Source organism: Muscardinus avellanarius (assembly GCF_963383645.1).
Source record: "Muscardinus avellanarius genome assembly, chromosome: 10".
Lineage (NCBI taxonomy): Eukaryota > Metazoa > Chordata > Mammalia > Rodentia > Gliridae > Muscardinus > Muscardinus avellanarius.
This window is the reverse complement of record NC_137796.1, coordinates 109,462,328-109,481,940: the sequence shown is the minus strand read 5'-3', so window position 1 is coordinate 109,481,940 and position 19,613 is coordinate 109,462,328. Positions and strand designations below refer to the sequence as shown.

The 19,613-nt window shown below is 52.8% G+C and overlaps 1 protein-coding gene across 1 annotated transcript in view; it reads left to right on the top strand.

The window, feature by feature from the left end:
• Nucleotides 1–8,700: 8,700 nt before the first annotated feature.
• Nucleotides 8,701–19,613, top strand: part of SEC14L5 (SEC14 like lipid binding 5) — a gene marked incomplete at both ends in the record, with an annotated part of 38,614 nt that continues 27,701 nt past the window's right edge. The window contains one exon of the mRNA XM_080703962.1: nucleotides 8,701–8,763. Within this exon, the coding sequence (XP_080560088.1) occupies nucleotides 8,701–8,763 (63 nt within the window). The remainder of the gene's footprint in view (nucleotides 8,764–19,613) is intronic.

Genomic DNA, 19,613 nt, shown 5'->3' with positions numbered 1-19,613 from the left:
TGAAACAAGAAGGACAGCATTTCCCCAGCTGCCGGGGTGGGCTGAGCGAGCAGGGGCAGCCTGACTCTCGCAGGGGGGACCCAGTCTCCCCCCAACCTGGAGTGGAGGCCCGGGCCATCCTCCCTTGAAAAGGACAGCTACTTAGTGAGGCCCTTTGTAACTCAGTGAGATCCTGTTTCAAATTAAAAAATGAAAAATAGGGCTGGGGTTGTAGCTCGGGGGTAGAGTACCCCTGAGTTCAATCCCCAGTACCAGGAAGGAAAAAGGGCAGATTCCGGGGCCTCCCCGTCCCCCGAGATTATGGCTGAATAGGTCTTGGTAGGACTCAGGCATCTGTGGCTACAGAAACGCCTGTCCCCTGGGACACTGAAGCAGGTGGTTTGGGGGACCCTGGGGAACAGAGCTGTAGACAGAGGCGGAGGCTCAGGGTGGGGCCCTGGCTTCACCGCCACCTCAGCTGTGCGGGTGGGCGGCTTCACCACTTCGGACCTCAGTTTCCCCAGCTGTAGAATGAGGAAGAGCCAGCGTCTGTGGCGCTGTGTGCAGAGACTCCTGTCCTCCCCGGCCTCCTCCACGGGTCAAGGGGTGGGGGCTGGCACAGCTTCACCCCATTTTATAATATGTATTTACTTTTCTTGCAGGACAATACAAGAGATGGAAAAATCTTGCTGGCCTTCCAGCCCAGGGGGGCTGACTCACCCTCAGCCCTGGGCGGGGGCGCCCAGTGAACTCGGCACGCCACCCGCAGGGTCAGAGGGGAGGCCAGGCCTGGCAGCAGGGATAGGAGAGGGTCCACCGTGACTCACAGGCTCGGCCTGCCCTGAGTCAGCGCCAGAGGACGCAACGCGGGCCCCCTGGCGGCCCCCACCCCCTGCCTGCCGGCCAGCCCCACCCTGCTGCCACCCCAGGGACACAGAGGCACCCTCCACACTCCCAGGCCCTCTTCGGCCCTCCCCAGAGAAGGCGTGCACCTGTACGGTTGTATCTGTTGCCAAAATATTGAAACAGCTCTGGACCACGGCTGAGTAGCTGTTGCTCTGACGCCCCAGCTGCCCTGACCCTTTCGCAGGACCTTGAGGGCTTAACCCTTGGCTCGGCTTCACCCGACAGCTGAGTCCGCTCTCTCTGCCCCCACACCCCCATCTCCCAGACCCCGGCCTCTGGGGTGCCAGACGCCTCATCTCTATCCCTGGACTGTCTCCGATGCAACTTCCTCAGGCCCGTCCCCGGCCTCTCGGGCAGGCAGTAAGGGCCGTCGGCACGGAGGCCACCCTGTCAGGGCAGGGTGGGGCCGACAGGCTCTGCCGGCCTGAGATCCCGCAGGACAGGCTGCCCGGCCCAGCTCCAAACACCGTCCTCCCAACCCTGCCCAAGCCCGCTTCCTCCCCACCACCTCCCGGGCCTGTCAGGCTCCTGCTGCCCAGACCAGTGGGGCTGCATTCTAGGGCCAGTGTCCAGGGCGTGCCTGACCCTGCGGCTGGCCCGGGTCAGAAGGTCAGCACCCCATTCCCTCCAGAGCCTAGGGGCCCCAGCGATGGTGGGGTGGCAGGACACAAAATCGAATCGGGGTCTAGCTTGAGGCCAAGCCGGGTTTAAATCCTGGCCTGGCACTGCGCGTGGTGGACACGCTTGCCATACCAGCATTGGGAGGCTGAGACAGGAGAATCGTGATTCATGGACAGCCTCAGCTTCTACTTAGTGAGGCCTTTTGCAACTCAGTGAAACCCTGTTTCAAAACAAAGAATAAGAAAATAGGGCTGGAGGTGTAGCTCAGAGGGAGAATGTCCTGACCCAGTGCTGAAAAAAATTATATATATATATATACACACACACACATATATATACACACACATATATATACACACATATATATATACATATACACATATATATATATATTTTGGTCATTCATTCATTTGTCTGAAATTTTTGAGTACTAACTCGGTGACAGGTGCTGTTCCGTGGTGCCACATACCTGTGACCCCAGTACTTGGGAAGCTGAGATTGGAGGGTCACAGGGTCAAGGCCAGCCTCAGCAATTTAGAGAATCTCAGAGACTTAGATCCTGTTTCAAAAATAAAAAAATAAAGAATAGAGTTGGGGGTGTAGATCGGCAGTAGAATGCCCCTAGATTTAGTCTCCAGTTAAAAAAAAAAAAAAAACAAGCCAGGCATAGTGGCTTGTTTTCCCAGAACTTGTAATCCCAGTACTTGGGAGGCTGAGACAGAAAGATCGCTGTTTTGTGGCCAGCCTCAGCTACTCAGTGAGGCGCTCCACAACTTAGTGAGGCCTTGTTTCAAAATAAAGAATAAAGCCAGGTATGGTGGCGCAAACCTGTAATCCTAGTTCTTGGGAGGCTGAGACAGGAAAATAACAAGTTTGAGGACAGTCTCAGCAAATTGTGAGACTCATCAACCTGGCGAATCAACCTAGTGAGACTTGTTTCTAAATAAAAATAAAATAGGGCTGGGCCTGGTGGTGCACGTTTGTAATCCCAGCATTTGGGAGGCAGAGAATGGAGGATTGTGGTTCGAGGACAGTCTCAGCTACTTAGCGAGGCTCTTCGTAACTCAGTGAGACCCTGTTTCCAAAAAGAAAAAAAAAGACTAAAAAACAGGGCTGGGGGTGTAGTTTGGAGGTATAATGCCACTGGGTTCCATCCCTGGTACCGCAAAATAAGTCAATAAATTAATAAAATAAAAATAAAAATAAAATAGGGCGGGGGTCTAGCCAGGAGGTAGGATGCCCCTGAGTCCAGTCCCCGATACTGAAAGACGCAAAAACACAAACAGAGCTGTCCGGTTCGTGAGCTTGCCCCCCACAGGATGGCCGTCCCCGCCGGGCCAGCGGTGGCCCTCTGTCCATCCGTCTGCTGAGCGCCAGCATTCCTGCCTGGCACGGTGGCCAGGCCCCCCTTGGCTGCCCTCCCAGGCCATTTTCTGGTCACAGGCTTAGGCCTGATCCCCAGCCGGGGCGTGGGCCCCAGGGACCTGAGTCAGTATGGTCAGTTCTGGATAAACACTCCTGTCCTGCCCCGGCCCCGGCCCCACCCTGCCCCAGTGCTCCAGGGCCGACTCCAGTGCACTGGCAGGGCTGGTGAGGGTCCTGCCTGCCGGGAGCTGCCAGCCACAGGCCACATGTGGGCCTTGAGCACTCGATACTTGGCTACCGCGATGGATGGCGGTTTGAGTCCTGCTGTTTGTATCAGAGTCAGTGTTACTACACAGATGCACTATTCAGCCTCATTAATTTAATGACTGCACACAGGTGTGTGTGTGTGTGTGTGTGTGTGTGTGTGTGTGTGTGTGTGTGTGTGTTGGCCATACTGAGTGGGGACAGGGCATAGAGAAATGGCCCGGCAGGGCAGCGGGGCAGGGTGGGCAGCGGGGCCTTAGGCACTGACCTCGGTCTCCTTGGAGTCTGTTCTATGGCCTGGGCTTTGGTGGCATGGTCCCTCCCTCCCAGCCCAGGCTCTTGGTCTGACCTCAGCTGTGAGCGGGGAGGAAGGGACTGCGCTCACATCCAGGGAGGGCGGAGCCGGGCGTGGGGGATGCACACCTGTACTCCTGGTACTTGGGAGGCTGAAACAGGAGGATCACAGGTTCAAGGACAGCCTCAGTTACTGAGTGAGGCTCTGTTTCAAAATAAAAAAACAAATTGAAAAGCTGGGGGTATACTGTGTGTGTGTGTGTGTGTGTGTGTGTGTGTGTGTGTGTGTGTGTGTGTAGAGAGAGAGAGAAGAGGCAGAGATTGTCCCTGTCCTCTGGCTGCACTGAGACGTGGGCTCATCATCTGGACACAGGCCCCCCTTTGCAGCAGCAGCATCCTGGGTCCAGGCCCAGCCCCTCACCTGTCCTGGGCCTTGGCCCCCTCAGATCACTGCAGCCCTCCCCCACCATGCAGCCCAGCTCCTGGGGTTGTTCCCCTCCCCCTCCCCTTCTTCCCCCTCCCCCCTCCTCCCCTAGAGCCTGTTTTCTTTCTTTCTTTCTTTCTTTCTTTCTTTCTTTCTTTCTTTCTTTCTTTCTTCTTTCTTTTATGGTGGTATTGGGTTCCTGGAAACCCTCCTACCAGGGGCTACACTGGGCTACACTCCCAGACCTATTTTATATTTTATTTGGAAACAAGGTCTCTTAAGCCAGTGAGGTTGGTCTCGAACCTGTGTGATCCTCCTGTCTCTGCCTCCCAAGCACGGGGATGACAAGCATGCGCCACCACACCCCCTAGAGTCGGTTTTCAAACACAGCAGCCAGAGACTAAGAAATCACTGGTGCCCCCTGCCCTCCACCTCCCAGTCAAGTCAGATGACTTACAGTCCCCGCCCACCCGTGAGCCCTGCGAGGCCAGCTGCTCCCCCAACCTCACTCTGCACCCCCCAGCATGTACTGATCACCTCCCTGCTCCTCAAACACACCGAGCACATCACTGCCCCTGGGCCTTTGCACTGGCTGCCCTCCCTGACTCTACAGGGCTTCTTGTCTATAAAATGAAGATTAAAATAGTTCTGAATATATATATATATATATATATATATATATATATTTAAATATATTTTAATTTTAATTTTAATAAATATATTTTAATTGAAGTGAAACCAAGCAGTTGGTGCATGCTTATAATCCCAGTACTTGTGAGGCAGAGACAGAAGGATTGCGGGTTCAAGTCCAGCATCTTGAACTTAGCAAGACCCTGTTTCAAAAATTAAACATAGCCCGGCGTGGTGGCGCACGCTTGTAATCCCCACGCTTGGGAGGCAGAGACAGGAGGATCGCGCAGGTTTGAAGCCAGCCGCGCTGGCTTAAGAGACCCTGTTTCCAAATAAAAATATATTTTTAAAAAAAGGTCTGGGAGTGTAGCCCGGAGGTAGAAGGGCTCACAGGAACCCCAGTACCACCACCAAAAAAAAAAAAAAAAAAAAAAAATTAAATTAAACATAAACCAGGCACAGTGGCGTATGTTCGTAATCCCAGTACTCGGGAGGCTGAGACACGGGAGTCCTGGTTTTGAGAGCAGCCGTTGGTAACTTAGTGTGACCCTGTGGCAAATGAGCACTAAAGAGGGCTGTGGGCGTTGCTCAGAGGTAGAGTACTCCTGGGCTCCACCCCAAGTTTCACAAAACAAAATTAAACATAAAAAGCTCTGGGAGTGTGACTCAGAGGTAGAATTCCTGTGGCTTCAAACCCCAGGGGCAGTTAGTAGGAAAAAAAACACTGAGTTGCAAATCACAGGGCGTAAAATGAGCCCGTGAAGGTGCACAGTTTGACGGCATTTGGTGCACTCACAGTGCTCTGCACCCATCTCTTAATCAAGTTCCAGAAGCTTCTCATCACAATCGGGGTGGTTTGCAGGATGCATAGGTGTTTGTAAACCTTTAGGATGGCACCCAGCTCAGTAGATAGAGTGGGGAGCTCAGGAAGCCGTGTGGGTGGGCCAGGACGTGCCCTGGGGAGTTGATCCCCGCCACCCCTCCCCAGAGGTGGGGGTCACTATCAGGCTAAGAAGAGGTGACACGTGGTAGGTGTAGTGATATATCTGTTCGCTTCCCTTGGGTTGGAGAAAGAGGGAATGAACTGCCTATTATCCTCTGGGTTCCATTCAGCTCCCCCACCCCGTGGTTCTGGGGATTGAACCCAGGGGCATTCTACCTCTGGGCTGTACCCCCAGCCCTATTTTTTTTTAATTTTTAATTTGGAAACACGGTCTCATCAAGTTGCAGAGGGCCTCACTAAATTGCTGAGGCTGGCCGCGAACCTGCGATCATCCCGTCTCAGCCTCCCAAGTACTGGAATTAGATGGGTGCGCCCCCACGCTCAGCTTCCCGATTAGCTCTGAGCTGTCTGTGCGCCCACGCCCTCCCGGCACACCGCCCTCCATCCTGCCCTCTCTCCAGGCGGGGTGACGGGCAGAGACGCTGACTGACCTTTCTTGCTGGTAGCACTAGCTCACAGTGTTGGTGTGCACCACGTGCCGTGCACTGGCGCTCGGGCACACCACCTGAGTCTCGGGATGAGCTCCGTGGGATTGGAAACTTCTGCAGAGACCTCAAGGGCCCAACTCACCTGTGTGGCCACTCCAGGAGCTATGGGCTGTCATCTGCTGCCACCTGGCGGCCAGTATGGGAACTTTGTGTCCCATTTCGATCCTAATAATCACTCAGATGGCATCAAGCCCTGGAGCCGGCCAGGTCCCCAGCAAGATCCTGAGGACCTGCCCACCAAAGAATAAGAGAGCTATGAAGCCGGGCGTGGTGGCGCACGCGTGTAATCCCAGCATTCGGGAGGCTGAGACCGGAGGATCACGGTTCGCAGACAGCCTCAGCTACTTAGGCCCTCCGCAACTTAGTGAGACCCGGTTTCAAAATAAAAAAATAAATAAAAAATAGGGCAGAGGGTGTAGCTCAGAGGTCAAATGCCTCTGGGTTCCATCCCCAGACCTGCAAAAAAAAAAAAAAAAAAAAAAAAAAGAATAAGGGAGCTATGGCCTTCCCTTCGAGGAGAGACTGTCAGAAACTCCCAAGTAAATAAAATGAATAAACAAACACAAAGAGTAGAGTGTGAGTCAGGCTCAGGGGGGAACAAACAGGAGCTGGTTTCTGCAGGGTTGGAGGAGATGTTTGAAATAGCTCGGAGGGTTGTCTGCCTGCCTGCCCACCGGCTCCCTGGCTGTGCACGTGGGCAGGCGTGTCTGTGAATGCCCCCAGTGAATGGATGGATTCACCAGGGCTGGCACAAAGTGGGTGCTCAGAAAGACTGGACCAATCCCCAGGTGACTATGCTGCCCGGAACCAGCTCCTCCGCAGGACAGACAGATGGGGACTGGCCCAGGCCCCTGGCCGGGGAGGTGGAAGGGTTTGCAGGGGGGCTAAGATAGGGCTGAGGGCACCTCGTCTTCAGTGCACCCTCACTCCACTGGCTTCTCGAAACCCTTCTTAGCGTACTTTCCTCTCCTGGGCGGTTCCCCTGTCTCACATACTATTTATTCAATGCCTGTGTCCAGTGAATCGGACCCATGGTGTGTCTGGGAAGGTTTCCACCCTGGTCAAGCTCTACAGGAAGCTCCGGTGGTCTGCCCCGTGCCAGGGCAAGGCGCGTGGCGCGCACCAACACTGTTAGATGGTGCTTCCAGCAAGAAAGGCGAGTCAGCCAGGGCGCGCGCTTGGATCCCAGCGTTCGGGAGGCTGAGACCGGAGGATCGCGGTTCGCGGACAGCCTCAGCTACTTAGTGAGACACTTGGCAATTTAGTGAGACCCTGTTTCAAAATAAAGAATAAAAAATAGGGCTGGGGGTGCAGCTCGGAAGTAGAATGCCTCTGGTTTCCATCCCCAGTGCCGCAAAAAAAAAAAAAAAAAAGAAAAGAAAAGAAAGAAAGAAAAGAGAAAGAAAGAAAGAAGGAAGAAAGAAAGACAGGTAAGTGAGCGCCTTTGCCCCCAGCGTGGCGGGAGAGCGGGACTGGGCGGGGAGAGGGGTGTGCCGGGCGTGGGGCACAACGTAAACTTCACGAGAGCAAGTTTTGTGCGAGCGCAGGGCGCGCGGGGCCAGCGCGGCGCTAGATTGGGCGGGATCTTCGTGGGGCTGGGCCACTCCCGAGGCCGGCTGCGGTGGGGGCGGGGCCGCCGCAGGGCGGGGCGTGGTCACTCGGGAGGGGGGGCGGGGCTATGCAAAATAAGGGGAAGGGCTACGGCTGGGCGGGGTCAGTCCGGGCGGGGTCAGGCTGGGGCGGGACCAGTCAGGGAGCAGGGTGGGAGTGGGCGGGGCCGTGGCAGGCGGCGTGGGCGGGGCCGGGACGCGATCCCGCTGTCCCGGGTCCTGGAGCGCCCCAGGCCGGCAGGTGGCTCGCAGCCCTCGGCCCCCGCTGCCCGCCGGCCGCTGAGCGTGCAGGGCGAGCGTCCAGGCCGGCGGCCGCGGCTGGGCCCCGCCCTAGGCGCTGAGCCGGGGCCAGGTCACCGCTGAGGCCGGGGCGATCCCGAGTGCCCAGGGCACTGCCCTCCGGCGAGTCCCCGAGGCTCCCAGGGTTAGGGTGAGCGGGGCTGCGGGGGCCTGAGCGTGCATGTGTGTGTGTGTGTGTTTGTGAGTGTGAGTGTGTGTGCGCGTTCATGCATCAGGGAAACTGCATGTGTGCTCGGAGCTGGGTAGGTGTGTGCTCCAGGGAGCTGTGTGCGTGTGCAAAGTTGTGTGTGTGTGTGTGTGTGTGTGTGTGTGTGTGCACAGCAGTCCTGTGTAGGAGGGCAGTTGTCCGTGTGTGTGTGTGTGGCAGGGACCGTGTCGGGGGTCTGGGAGTAAAGTGGGGAGGCAGGCTACCTGGGGGGGGGGGACCGCCGATTAAGACTTCTGAGGCTGTGGGAGCATGTAAGAGAATTGTGGGAGTGTGGGCGTTGCACATGGGTGTGTATTTTCATGTGAGCGGGGGCGGGGGTGCTTCTGCGGGCCCTCGGTGTGACGTGGTGGGTGCAGGAATGTTTGGGGGTGCCGACTGCTCTTGGAGGGGTGACTGTGGCCTGGGCAGTGGGTGTTTGAGGTCAGGGGACTTTGAGAACCATGCCAGCCCCTCACTTGGAGGCCTGGGTAGCACGGTGGGTGGGGCCGAGGGGCTGGCCTGTCCCTTGCCCCTTGGCCCTGATGGGCAGCGTCTCTGCTTCACGCGGCAGAAGCTACTACCTCACCAGTCGCCCCTCGCCCCGGCCGGGGTGGCTTCCGCGTGTGAACATGGTGCAGAAGTACCAGTCTCCTGTCCGCGTCTACAAGTACCCTTTCGAGCTGGTCATGGCGGTGAGTGACCCCTGCTTCTCCGTGTGACAGTGGGAGGGGCTCAGGAGGTCAGCTGTGGTGGGAAGGAGAGGGAGCCCCTGGGACCCCCGATAGGAAAGCGTTATTGAACTTCTCAGCTGCTCTGATGAGCCAGACCTCCAGCCAGTGACCTTCACCTGGCTGTCCTGGCCACCCACCACAGAACAGACGTCTGGATCCCGCCTTGTGCTGGTTTCCTCTGTGCCTCAGTCCCATCCTACCTGGGCTAAACCAAGCTCAGAAAGGTGGCGTGAGGGCCCCAGGTTCTGAACCTGGGGAGGGGTGGAGTGGAAGGAAGCCGAGACCAGGCGGGGAGAGGGGATGAGCAGGTGGGGGGTTCAGGACGGACCCCGGGCAGCGGGCTGTGTGGCAAGCCAGGCGGGGCCTGGAACTGGCTCCCGGGTTCTTGTCCTCCTGGGTCAGCGGTCTCTGCACCGCGGGGCGGGTGCTGCGGACAGGCAGACCTGCCAGCCCTTCTGAGCCGTCGTTCTTCCTCTTCCCTATTGGACAGACACCAGCACAGCTGTGAGATTGGGGTAAGGAGCAAAGGAGGCAATTCGTGGTGCCCTCGGCTGTAAGAGGCTCAGGAACCTTGCGCACAGCAGATATAGCACATGGTGTTCCTTGTTGCTGTGCAGGGGCTTATAAATGATTATATTGAAAGTATCTGAAACACGAGTTCACCCATCTGTCCTGACCACTGTAGATGTCTTTTTTTTTTTTTTTTGTATTGGGGATGGAACCCAGCATTCTGCCTCCGAGCTACACCCCTGGCCCTATTTTTTTTTTATCTTGAAACAAGGTCTCACTAAGTTGCAGACTGCCTCACTAAGTAGCTGAGGCTGGCGGCGAACCTGTGATCCTCCTGTCTCAGCCTCCCAAGTTCTGGGATTACAAGTGTGCACCACCACGCCTGGCTAGCCATCTTCCTTTTCTTCTCTTCCTCCTCTTCCTTCTCCTTTTCCTTCTCCTTCTTCTTGTACTAGGAATTGAACCTGGGGGCTTTTATCTCTAAACTACAACCCCATTCTTTTTTATTCTTTATTTTGAAACAGGATCATGCTAAGGGTCTGGTTAAGTTGCTGCGGCTGGGCTCGGCCTCTCAGGTGCTGGGGTTTCAGGCAGGCCTGCCCCACCACGCCCAGGCCTCTCCCAGGGCTTTCATATCAGTCAGTAGCTCTGTGTGTCTGGTCTGATTCTACTCTATGAATCTACACACATACAGGTTTATAGTCAGATAAAGATTCAAAAAACATCATGGAAGTCTTGATTCAGGTTATGCTGTTACCTGGACACGGCTCCAGGACAGCGGAGAGGCAGGCCCAGGCCCAGAGTCGTATCCCAGCTCCACGGTTGACTGGCTGGGGACAGTCTGTGAGTCCCCACTAGCCATCTGTGAAGCGGGGTCACCTGGTCTCCACATCCTGGCGCCGTGCTGTGGATTAAACGGTCAGTTTGTGAAGCCCTCCCAGCGCAGCGTCTGCCGCTAATGACATTGTCCATGAGGTCTAGCTATTACTGTCATTGTGGCTTTGGCCTGTGACTGTGTGTCTTTTCTTCTGTGTAATGGGCCTGGGATGTGGTGATAAGAGACCCAGGGACATGGAGTCGGAAGCCACGCTGCTGCCCGGCCATTCTCTGGCTGTGTGTCTTCGGGAAGTCACAGAACATCTCTGAGCCTCCGTCTCTTCACTTGTGGAACGGGGAGGGCTATATCTGCCTCTGAAGTTGTCATGAGGATTAAGAGTGGTTGTGTAGGTGCACATGTGTGTTACCCAGCACAGGGCCCAGTCCATACCAAACAGTAGATAAAAAGCTGGGCACGGTGGCACACGCCTGTAAGGGAGGCTGAGACATGAGGATTGCAGGTTCAAGGATAGCCTCAGCAAGTGGTGAGATTCTCATTAACCAAGTGAGACCTTGTTTCAAAAAATAAAAATAAATAAATAAAATAGGGCTGAGGGTGTAGCTTAGAGGTAGAACACCCCAGATTCAACCCCCAATACTACAAAAATAAATAAATGAATAAATAAATGGGAGATAAATATAAATAATCACTGTTGGTCTAGGCCTCTTGGAAGCTCACGTCTTCTAAGACCTGAGAATTCAATGATCCTGTCAATAGAAGAGCCAGGCGTGGTGACGCACACCTGTAATCCTAGTACTTGGGAGGCTGAGACAGGAGGGTCACAGGTTTGAGGAAAACCTCAGAAATATAGCAATACTCTCAGCAACCTAATGAGAATTTGTTTTGAAACAAAAAACAAACAAATAAATAAAAAGGACTGGGGGTTTAGCTCAGAGGTAGAACGCCCTTGGATTCAATCCCCAGTACCAAAACAAAACAGATCAACAATAACAAAGCCGGGTGTGGTGGTACTTGGGAGGCTGAGACAGGAGGATCTCAGGTTAGCAGCTACTTAGTGAGGAACTCCATAACTTAAAATAAAGAATAAAAAATTTCAAAAATATTTCAAAATAAAGAATAAAAAATAGGACTGGGGGTGTAGCTTGGAGGTGCAATGCCCCTCCCTGGGTTCAATCCCTAGTTCTGCAAAATAAATAAATAAATAAATAAATAAATAAATAAAACCTCATCGATTCATTCAATAGAAGGGTCTGTCCCCACCCTCTGGGACAGTCCAGGGACCCATGATTTTCTGCACAAAGCTGAGATACGTAGCTACAGAATGGGACAGGAACCGCCACGCGGGCCTAGTAAGTGTAAACTTGACGTATTTGGGGTTCTTGTGAATGTTTACAATCATCTGGGTGTGGCGGCGCATGCCAGTAATCCTAATACTGGGGAGGCTGAGACAGGAGAATCACAGCTTTGATGGCAGCATGCAGTATCAAAGATACTAGATATCAGTGAGACGCTGCTTCACAATAACAAATGAAACAGGGCTGGGGTCTAGCTCAGAGGCAGAGTGCCCCTGGGTTCAATCCTTAGTACCACAAACACAAATTTACAATCGTTGAACTTTAAAATAACACATGCCCAGCCGGGCGTGGTGGCGCACGCTTGTAATCCCCGCGCTTGGGAGGCGGAGACAGGAGGATCGCACAGGTTCGAAGCCAGCCGCGCTGGCGTAAGAGACCCTGTTTCAAAAATATAAAATAGGTCTGAGAGTGTAGCCTGGAGGTAGAAGGGCTTCCAGGAACCCCAGTACCACCAAAACAACAACAACAACAAAAAAAAAACAACAACACATGCCCACTAAACAACACATGTAAGACCAGTAGCACGCACTGAGTTGTCTTTATTGGAGTTTGTTGAACATGGTTGCTGCATGCTCTGTGAGGAAGGACTGTTTATTTCCTTAGCTGCTACAGCATCTAGGTATTGATGCTTGTGGGGTAGAGTTAAAAATAAAATTATTGGTTTTTTTTTTTTTTTTTTGGTGGTACTGGGGTTCCTGGAAACCCTTCTACCTCCAGGCTACACTCCCAGACCTATTTTTATACTTTTTTATTTGGAAACAGGGTCTCTTAAACCAGCGCGGCTGGCTTTGAACCTGCGCGATCCTCCTGTCTCCGCCTCCCAAGTGTGGGGATTACAAGCGTGCGCCACCATGTCCGGCGAGTTAAAAATAAAATTAAAGGTTAAAAAACAAAAGATTTCTTGCCGGGCGTGGTGGCGCACACTTGTAATCCCAGCATTTGGGAGGCTGAGACGGGAGGATCGTGGTTCAAGAACAGCCTTAGCTATTTAGTGAGGCCCTTTGCAACTCAGTGAGGCCCGGTTTCTAAATAAAGAATAAAAATAGGGCTGGGGCTGTAGCTCAGAGGTAGAATGCCCCTGGGTTCCATTCTCAGTACCGCAAAATAAAATAAAATAAAATAAAATAAAAGGATTTCTTTGGGCATGGTGGTGCAAACATGTGATCTCAGTACCTGGGAGTTGAGACAGGAGGATTGCAGATTTGAAGACAGCCTTCACAACTTAGTGAGGACTTGTTTTTTAAAAAAGTAAAGAAAAAGCCGGGCGTGGTGGCACATGCTTGTAATCCCAGCATTCCGGAGGCTGAGACTGGAGGATCGTGGTTCGCAGACAGCCTCAGCTACTTAGTGAGGCCCTCTGCAACTCAGTGAGACCCTATCTCAAAGAATAAAATATAGGGCAGGGGGTGTAGCTCGAGGGTCAAATCCCCTGGGTTCTATCCCCAAACCCACAAAAACAAAACAAAACAAAACAAAACAAACAAATAAAAAAGTAAAAAATAGCCAGGTGTAGTGGCTCACACCTGTAATCCCAGTACTTGGGAGGCTGAGACAGGAGGCTTGCAGGGTTAAGGATAGTCTCAACAAGTAGTGAGATTCTCATCAACCTAGTGAGACCATCTCCAAATAAAAATAAAACAGGGCTGGGGGTGTAGCTTGGCGGTAGAATATCCCCTGGCTCAATATCCAGTGCCACAAAACAAATAATAATAATAATAATAATAATAATAATAATTTTGTTGTTTTTTTTTTTTTTAGTGGTACTGGGGTTCCTGGAAGCCCTTCTACCTCCAGGCTACACTCCCAGACCTATTTTATATTTTTGAAACAGGGTCTCTTACACCAGCACTGCTGGCTTCGAACCTGCGCGATCCTCCTGTTTCCGCCTCCCAAGCGCGAGGATTACAAGCGTGCGCCACCACGCCCGGCAATAATAATAATTTTAAGTAGGGCATGGTGGTGCACACTTGGAATCCCAGCATTTGGGAGGCTGAGATAGGAGGATCATGGTTTGAAGACAGCCTCAGCTACTTAGTGAGGCCCTCTGCAACTCAGTGAGACCCTGTTTCAATATAAAGAATAAAAACAGGCTGGGTGTGTCACTTGGAGGTAGAGTGCCCCCTGGGTTCCATCCCTAGTACCGCCAAAATAATTAATAATAATAATAATAATAATAATAATTTTAAAAGGGCTAGGGGAGCTGAGTGTGGTGGCGCACGCTTGTAATCCCGGCGCTTGGGAGGCTGAGACAGGAGGATTGCACAGGTTTGAAGTCAGACTCAGCTACTTAGTGAGGCTCTCAGCAACCTAGACCCTGTTTACAAATAAAGTATAAAATAGGTCTGGGAGTATAGCCTGGAAGTAGAAAGCCTCTGGGCTCCACCCCAGTGCCACTAATAAATAATTAATAATAATAATAATAATAATAATAATAATAATAAAGGGCTAGGGGTATAGCTCAGAGGTAAAACATCCCTGGGTTTAATCCACGATACAAAAAAAAATTTTCAAATATTTATTACCTGTGTCAATTTAGTCATTTGTATCTTCTGAGAGAACTGACTGTCGCAGTCAGGTGGTCTTACCCTCCGTATAGCCCTCGTCTGTGAGCGGGTCCCAAGCCACAGGGACACTTCCCACAAAGCCACTTTGCCGACTGTTTACAAAACATTATTGTCCCCAAGATAGCTGCATAACTCCAATAGCTTGCCCACTGTGTGGGCACAAAGGGGTTTTTCTGTGATTAAAGCCCCTCTTTGTTTCTTGGCTAAACACTTGCCCTCAGTTCGGGTCAGATGCCCGGGAAGTTTCGGATGAACTCAGCGGCTTCCACCGCATCCGCATCCGAGTGAGCAGAGGCGCTGGCCTCCGGGACTTTGTTGAGCGAAACCAACTTGAGAGTCAAAGCGTCCCTGGCTTCTCCCAAAGCCCGCCCGCGGCCACACAGACCACTGAGGCCGGGCTCGCGAACCGGCTAAGAAGGAGCGCCTGGAGGGAGCCTTTCAAGATCCCACTTACAATTTTTAAAAATTATTTTTCTGTCTTTTACTTCAAACGGGTATTTGATCTAATGAATAGGCATCTCTCTCCACACCCCTGCTTCTGAAGGCTGGGATCCCAGGGGCATCTGCTGCTTGCTTTATTACGATTTTATTTTGAAACAGGGTCTTGCTAAGTTTCTGAGAGTCCCTCTAAGTTGCTGAAGCTGGCCTCCAACCCGAGACCCTCCTGTCTCAGCCTCCTAAGTACTGGGATTCCAGGTGCATCACCACGCCTGGCTCCGGGGGCCTCTGACTTCTTTCTTTCTTTCTTTCTTTCTTTCTTTCTTTCTTTCTTTCTTTCTTTCTCTTTTTATTTTTTTGTGATGGTAGTGGGGATGGAAAAAGGGACTTCCTACCTCTGGGCTATACTCCCAGACCTACTTTATAATTTATTTGGAAACAGGGTTTCACTGTGTTGCAGAGCGCCTCTCTAAGTAGCTGAGGCTGGCTTCGAACCTGCGCGATCCTCCTGGCTCAGCCTCCCAAATACTGGGATTATAAGCGTGCGCCACCACGCCCTGCTCTCCTGGTAGCACTCTCCTATCAGTGGGGCCAACAGTGACCTGGTGTTACCTTGATAAGCAGAGAAACGCAGACAGTGGAAGTGGAAGTGGAGGTGGGGGTGGGAACCTTGTTCCTTTGGATGCCTGAATGTTTTGGAAGGTGGGAGGAGGGGTGGTCACTGTGGATTCTAGAGTATCTTTCTTCTTCTTAAATGGGTGCTGGTTAAGAGCCGACCCAGCAGGCTGGGGCCTTGTCCCAGACCTTCGCACACTCCCTAATTCCTCCCAGCCTCGGCCTCTCACCTGGCAAACAGGAGCTGACGAAGTTCCGGCTGAGAAGCAGGGGGAGCCGCAGGGAGGGTTTAATGGAGGGACCTGTGCAGGGCCTGGCTTCACACATGGTTAGTGCTGGGGCACGCTGCTGGGGCTTGCTTGTTGCTTTAACAGCTTTATTGAGATATAACTCACATCCCATACACTTCACCCATTTAAAAGGATATATATCAGTACAGTATAGGGACACACACCTGTCATCCAGTACTTGGGAGCCTGAGACAGGAGGATTGCAGGTTCGAGGCCAGCCTCGGCAACTCAGCGAGACTCTGTTTCAAAATAAAAACTAGAAGCCAGGCGTGATGGCGCACGCTTGTAATTCCAGCATTTGGGAGGCTGAGACCGGAGGATCGCGGTTCGCGGACAGCCTCAGCTACTTAGTGAGGCCCTCTGCAACTCAGTGAGACCCTGTTTCAAAATAAAGAATAAAAAAAACAGGGCAGGGGTGTAGCTCGGAGGTAGAATGCCCCTGAGTCCCCCCCCCCAACATCACCGAATAAATAAATAAATAAATAAATAATAAAATAGGACTAGGAGTGTAGTGTATCTCAGAGGTAGAGGTAGAATGCCCCTGGGCTCAGTCTGGAGTATCACACTACAAAAAAAAGGATACATGTTAACAATTTTTTTAATAGATTCATAAAAGCATGCAACCCTCAGCCTTTTTTTTTGGGGTGCTGGGAATTGACTTCATGGGTTCACGCATGCTAAGCATCTGCCCAGCCACTGAGCTCCACCTCCAGCCCCTGGAACTTTTACCCCCATGGAAGCTCTGTTCCATACCATTTAGCCATCATTCCTCATCTCCCCATCCATCTCCAGATAAGACCCTGTTTCCAAATAAGGTCACATTTACAGGTACCGGGGCTTAGGAGACCGACCTGTGTGCTTTAGGGGATGTAGTTCAGTGCGAATGGCAGAGCTGGGACTGGACTAGACTCTGACTGCTCTGAGCTCGTGGCCAATGCTCCGCGCTCTCGCTCTGACCACAAACGGGAGCCGGAGCGTGGCTTCACACACGGGTCCTCCCCCGCCCAGGTCCAGCCACTGCCGAGGAGGCCTCGGGAGACTCTGGGGTGTCGTGTCGCCTCTACTTCTGCAAAGCTAAAAAAGAAAGCTGGTTTAGGAGAGGGATTCCCTAAGCACTGGGCTTTTTCACGGGGAGCAGGGGAGGCAGGGGAGGTTCTGTGGCTGAGCAATTAGGTGTTAAAATATTTAAAGACCTGGCCTTGCTGTGCTGATAAGCAGCTTGTAATTTAGCAGATGGGTTGTTAATAAGGAGCAGCCCGAGAAGGGAAATTTTGCAGCCCAGGCCCAAAGCAGTTGCAGTTGGCATGGTTGTTAGGAACACGCTTTTAATCAAGCAGCAGGGGCTTTATTTAAATGAGCTTAAATGAGTTCCCTGGGGTCATCTGATCCTGTTGCTAACAGATTAAGGTGGCTCTGATTGGGGTGGCAGGGCAGAGTGATTCACTGCCCAGCAAAGGGAGCTTGTGATTTCAGAGGCCCCTGAAGCCTACCCAAGGTCCTCAGCCCTTAGTCTCCAGGCGCATTAATTCATGTTGCATGTGTGCGCTCCAGAAACATTTATTGAGTTCCTACTGTGTACCAAATGTTGTGTGAGTTGGCGAGAGGTAGCAAGTCTTTGATTTCCAGCACTTTTTTTGGGTGCAGTACTGGAAATTGAACCCAGGGACATTCTACCTCCGAGCTACACCTACAGCCCTATTTTTTTTTTTAATGGTACTGGGGGTGGAACCAAGGGGCTTTCTACCTCCAGGCTATACTCCCAGACCTATTTTATATTTTATTTGGAAACAGGGTCTCACTAAGTTGCTGAGAGCCTCACTAAGTAGCTGGGGCCGGCTTCGAACCTGCGCAATCCTTCTTTCTCAGCCTCCCAAGCGCGGGGATTACAAGCCACCACGCCCGGCTCCAGTCCTATATTTAATCCTTTATTTTGAAACAGGGTCTCACTAGGTTGCAGAGGGCCTCACTTAGTAGCTGCGGCTGGTTGCGAACCTGCGATCCTCCTGTCTCAGCCTCCCACGTACTGGGATGACAAGCGGGCGCCACCACGCCCGGCTGGATTCCTAGCTACTTTGGGACTGCATCCTGACTCTGATAATTTTCCCTGTTTATTTGTTTATGCGAGTCTTTTTCCTTACAGAAAGCTCCAGAAAGGTGTCTGTCTGTGTCATCTGCTTCTCCATCTCTGTCTTTCTCTCTATTTTGTTTTTGTTTTTGTTTTGTTTGCCGTACGGGGGATCAAAGCTGGGGAGCACGTCGGGGAGCACGCCGGGCAAGCGCCCCACCACTGAGCTCCACCCCTGTCGTGTGATTCTTTTGATGTAGCCATTGCAGGAGCTCAGAGAAGGGCCCCTGGTGCCAGCGGAGGGTCAGCGAGGCTGAGTTAGTGAGGAAGAGAGGGTACCACGCATACAGACCCACCGGGCAGGACGTGTGTCCCCAAAGAGGAGGATGGACGAGGTCAGCCGGGCAGGCACAGGGCGAGCTAGAAAGTGGCCGCCAGTGTGGGCAGGGCTGTTTGGCGACAGCTTCATCTTGTCAAGTGCTTGCGGAGCTTTGGAAGCCTCCAGACAGGGGAGCGCCAGGGACGCATTTAGGGTTTGGAGGCCCTCTGGCTGAATGTGGAGAGTGGGTTGAAGAGGGGGTTCCATCCTGGAGGCTGGGAGGGCAGCCAGGGAGCGGAGGCGAGGGAGGTCTCAAAGCATTCCCGAGACACGGAAATCTAAAATAGCCTTCCGTAGCAGGGCCTGGCGGCACACGCTCAGCATCCCCAGCACTTGGGAGGCTGAGACAGGAGGACCTCAGGCTCTGGGTCAGCCTTAGCGACTTGGTGAGATCCTGTTTCAAAATAAAAGATAAAGCTGGGCGTGGTGGGCACCCCTGTAATCCCAGTAATCGGGAAATTTAGACGGAAGGAGCTTGGTTTGCAAACAGGCTCAGCTATTTAGTGAGGCGCTTTGCAACTCAGTGAGACCCTATTTGAAAATAAAGAATAAAAAACAGGGCTGGGGAGCCGGGCGTGGTGGCGCACGCTTGTAATCCCAGCATTCGGGAGGCTGAGACGGGAGGATCACGGTTTGTGGACAGCCTCAGCTACTTAGTGAGGCCCTTTGCAACTCAGTGAGACCCTGTTTCAAAATAAAGAATAAAAAATAGGGCAGGGGGTGTAGCTCAGAGGTAGAATGTCCCAGGGTTCCATCCCTAGTACCACAAAAAGATAAAAAGGACTGAGGATGTAGGTCAAAGGTAGAACACCCTGAAAAAAAGTCAAGGTCAAGCTGAGCATGGGCCCTCCCCGCTGGCCCCGGAAGTCCCCAGGCCACCCACACGTGGGGGAGGCTGGAGAGCGCTTTGCAGGCGGCGACGCCGGGGGCAGGGGGCGCGGGCTGACTTCTCAGGCGTGGAGAGGCTGGGCGGGCTGGTGACTTGTCCTCCAGCTGGGTACCTCCCGTGGCCGCAGCCCCAGAAACCTGCCCCAGACAGGCGGAGTGATTCCTCCTCCTGCTGCTGGAGGATGCGGGGGCCACGCACCTGCTACACTGCGGCGGGGACACACTCAGGTGTTCAGTGCCCTGCCCAAGGAGTCCCTTCAGAGCTCAGCTCTCTGCAGGAGGGGCGTCAGCAGAAAGAGAACAGCACAGGCCCCCCCCCCCCCCCGAGCTGCGGGTGTAGACAGAGGCCCACCCCCTCGGACTTGGGGTCTGTGCTGCCTTGATTTGCTCTTCCGGGTACAGACAGGAAGACAGTCCCACTCTCTGTTTTCTTTCCCTGACACACACGTCCTTCCTTCCTTCCTTCCTTCCTTCCTTCCTTCCTTCCTTCCTTCCTTCCTCCCTCCCTCCCTCCCTCCCATCTGAGACACTTATTGGCCACCAGGGAATTCAGTAGTGAACAAAACCGACATAGAGACGGTAACCTCGAGACCATAAACAAACAGAGACCTAACATCCCACTACAAACTGTGATAAATGTCTCTAGTAGATGGTTGACTTTTTTTTATGGAACCCAGGGCCATTCTACCTCTGAGCTATCTCAGCCATTTTATTTTATACATTGAAACAGGGTCTCACCGAGTTGCAGAGGGCCTCACTAAATGGCTGAGGCTGGGCTTAAACCTGAGAGCCTCCTGTCTCAGCCTCCCGAGTACTGGGATTATATGCACGGGTCACTGTGCCCAGCTTGACTACTTTTTTCTTTATTG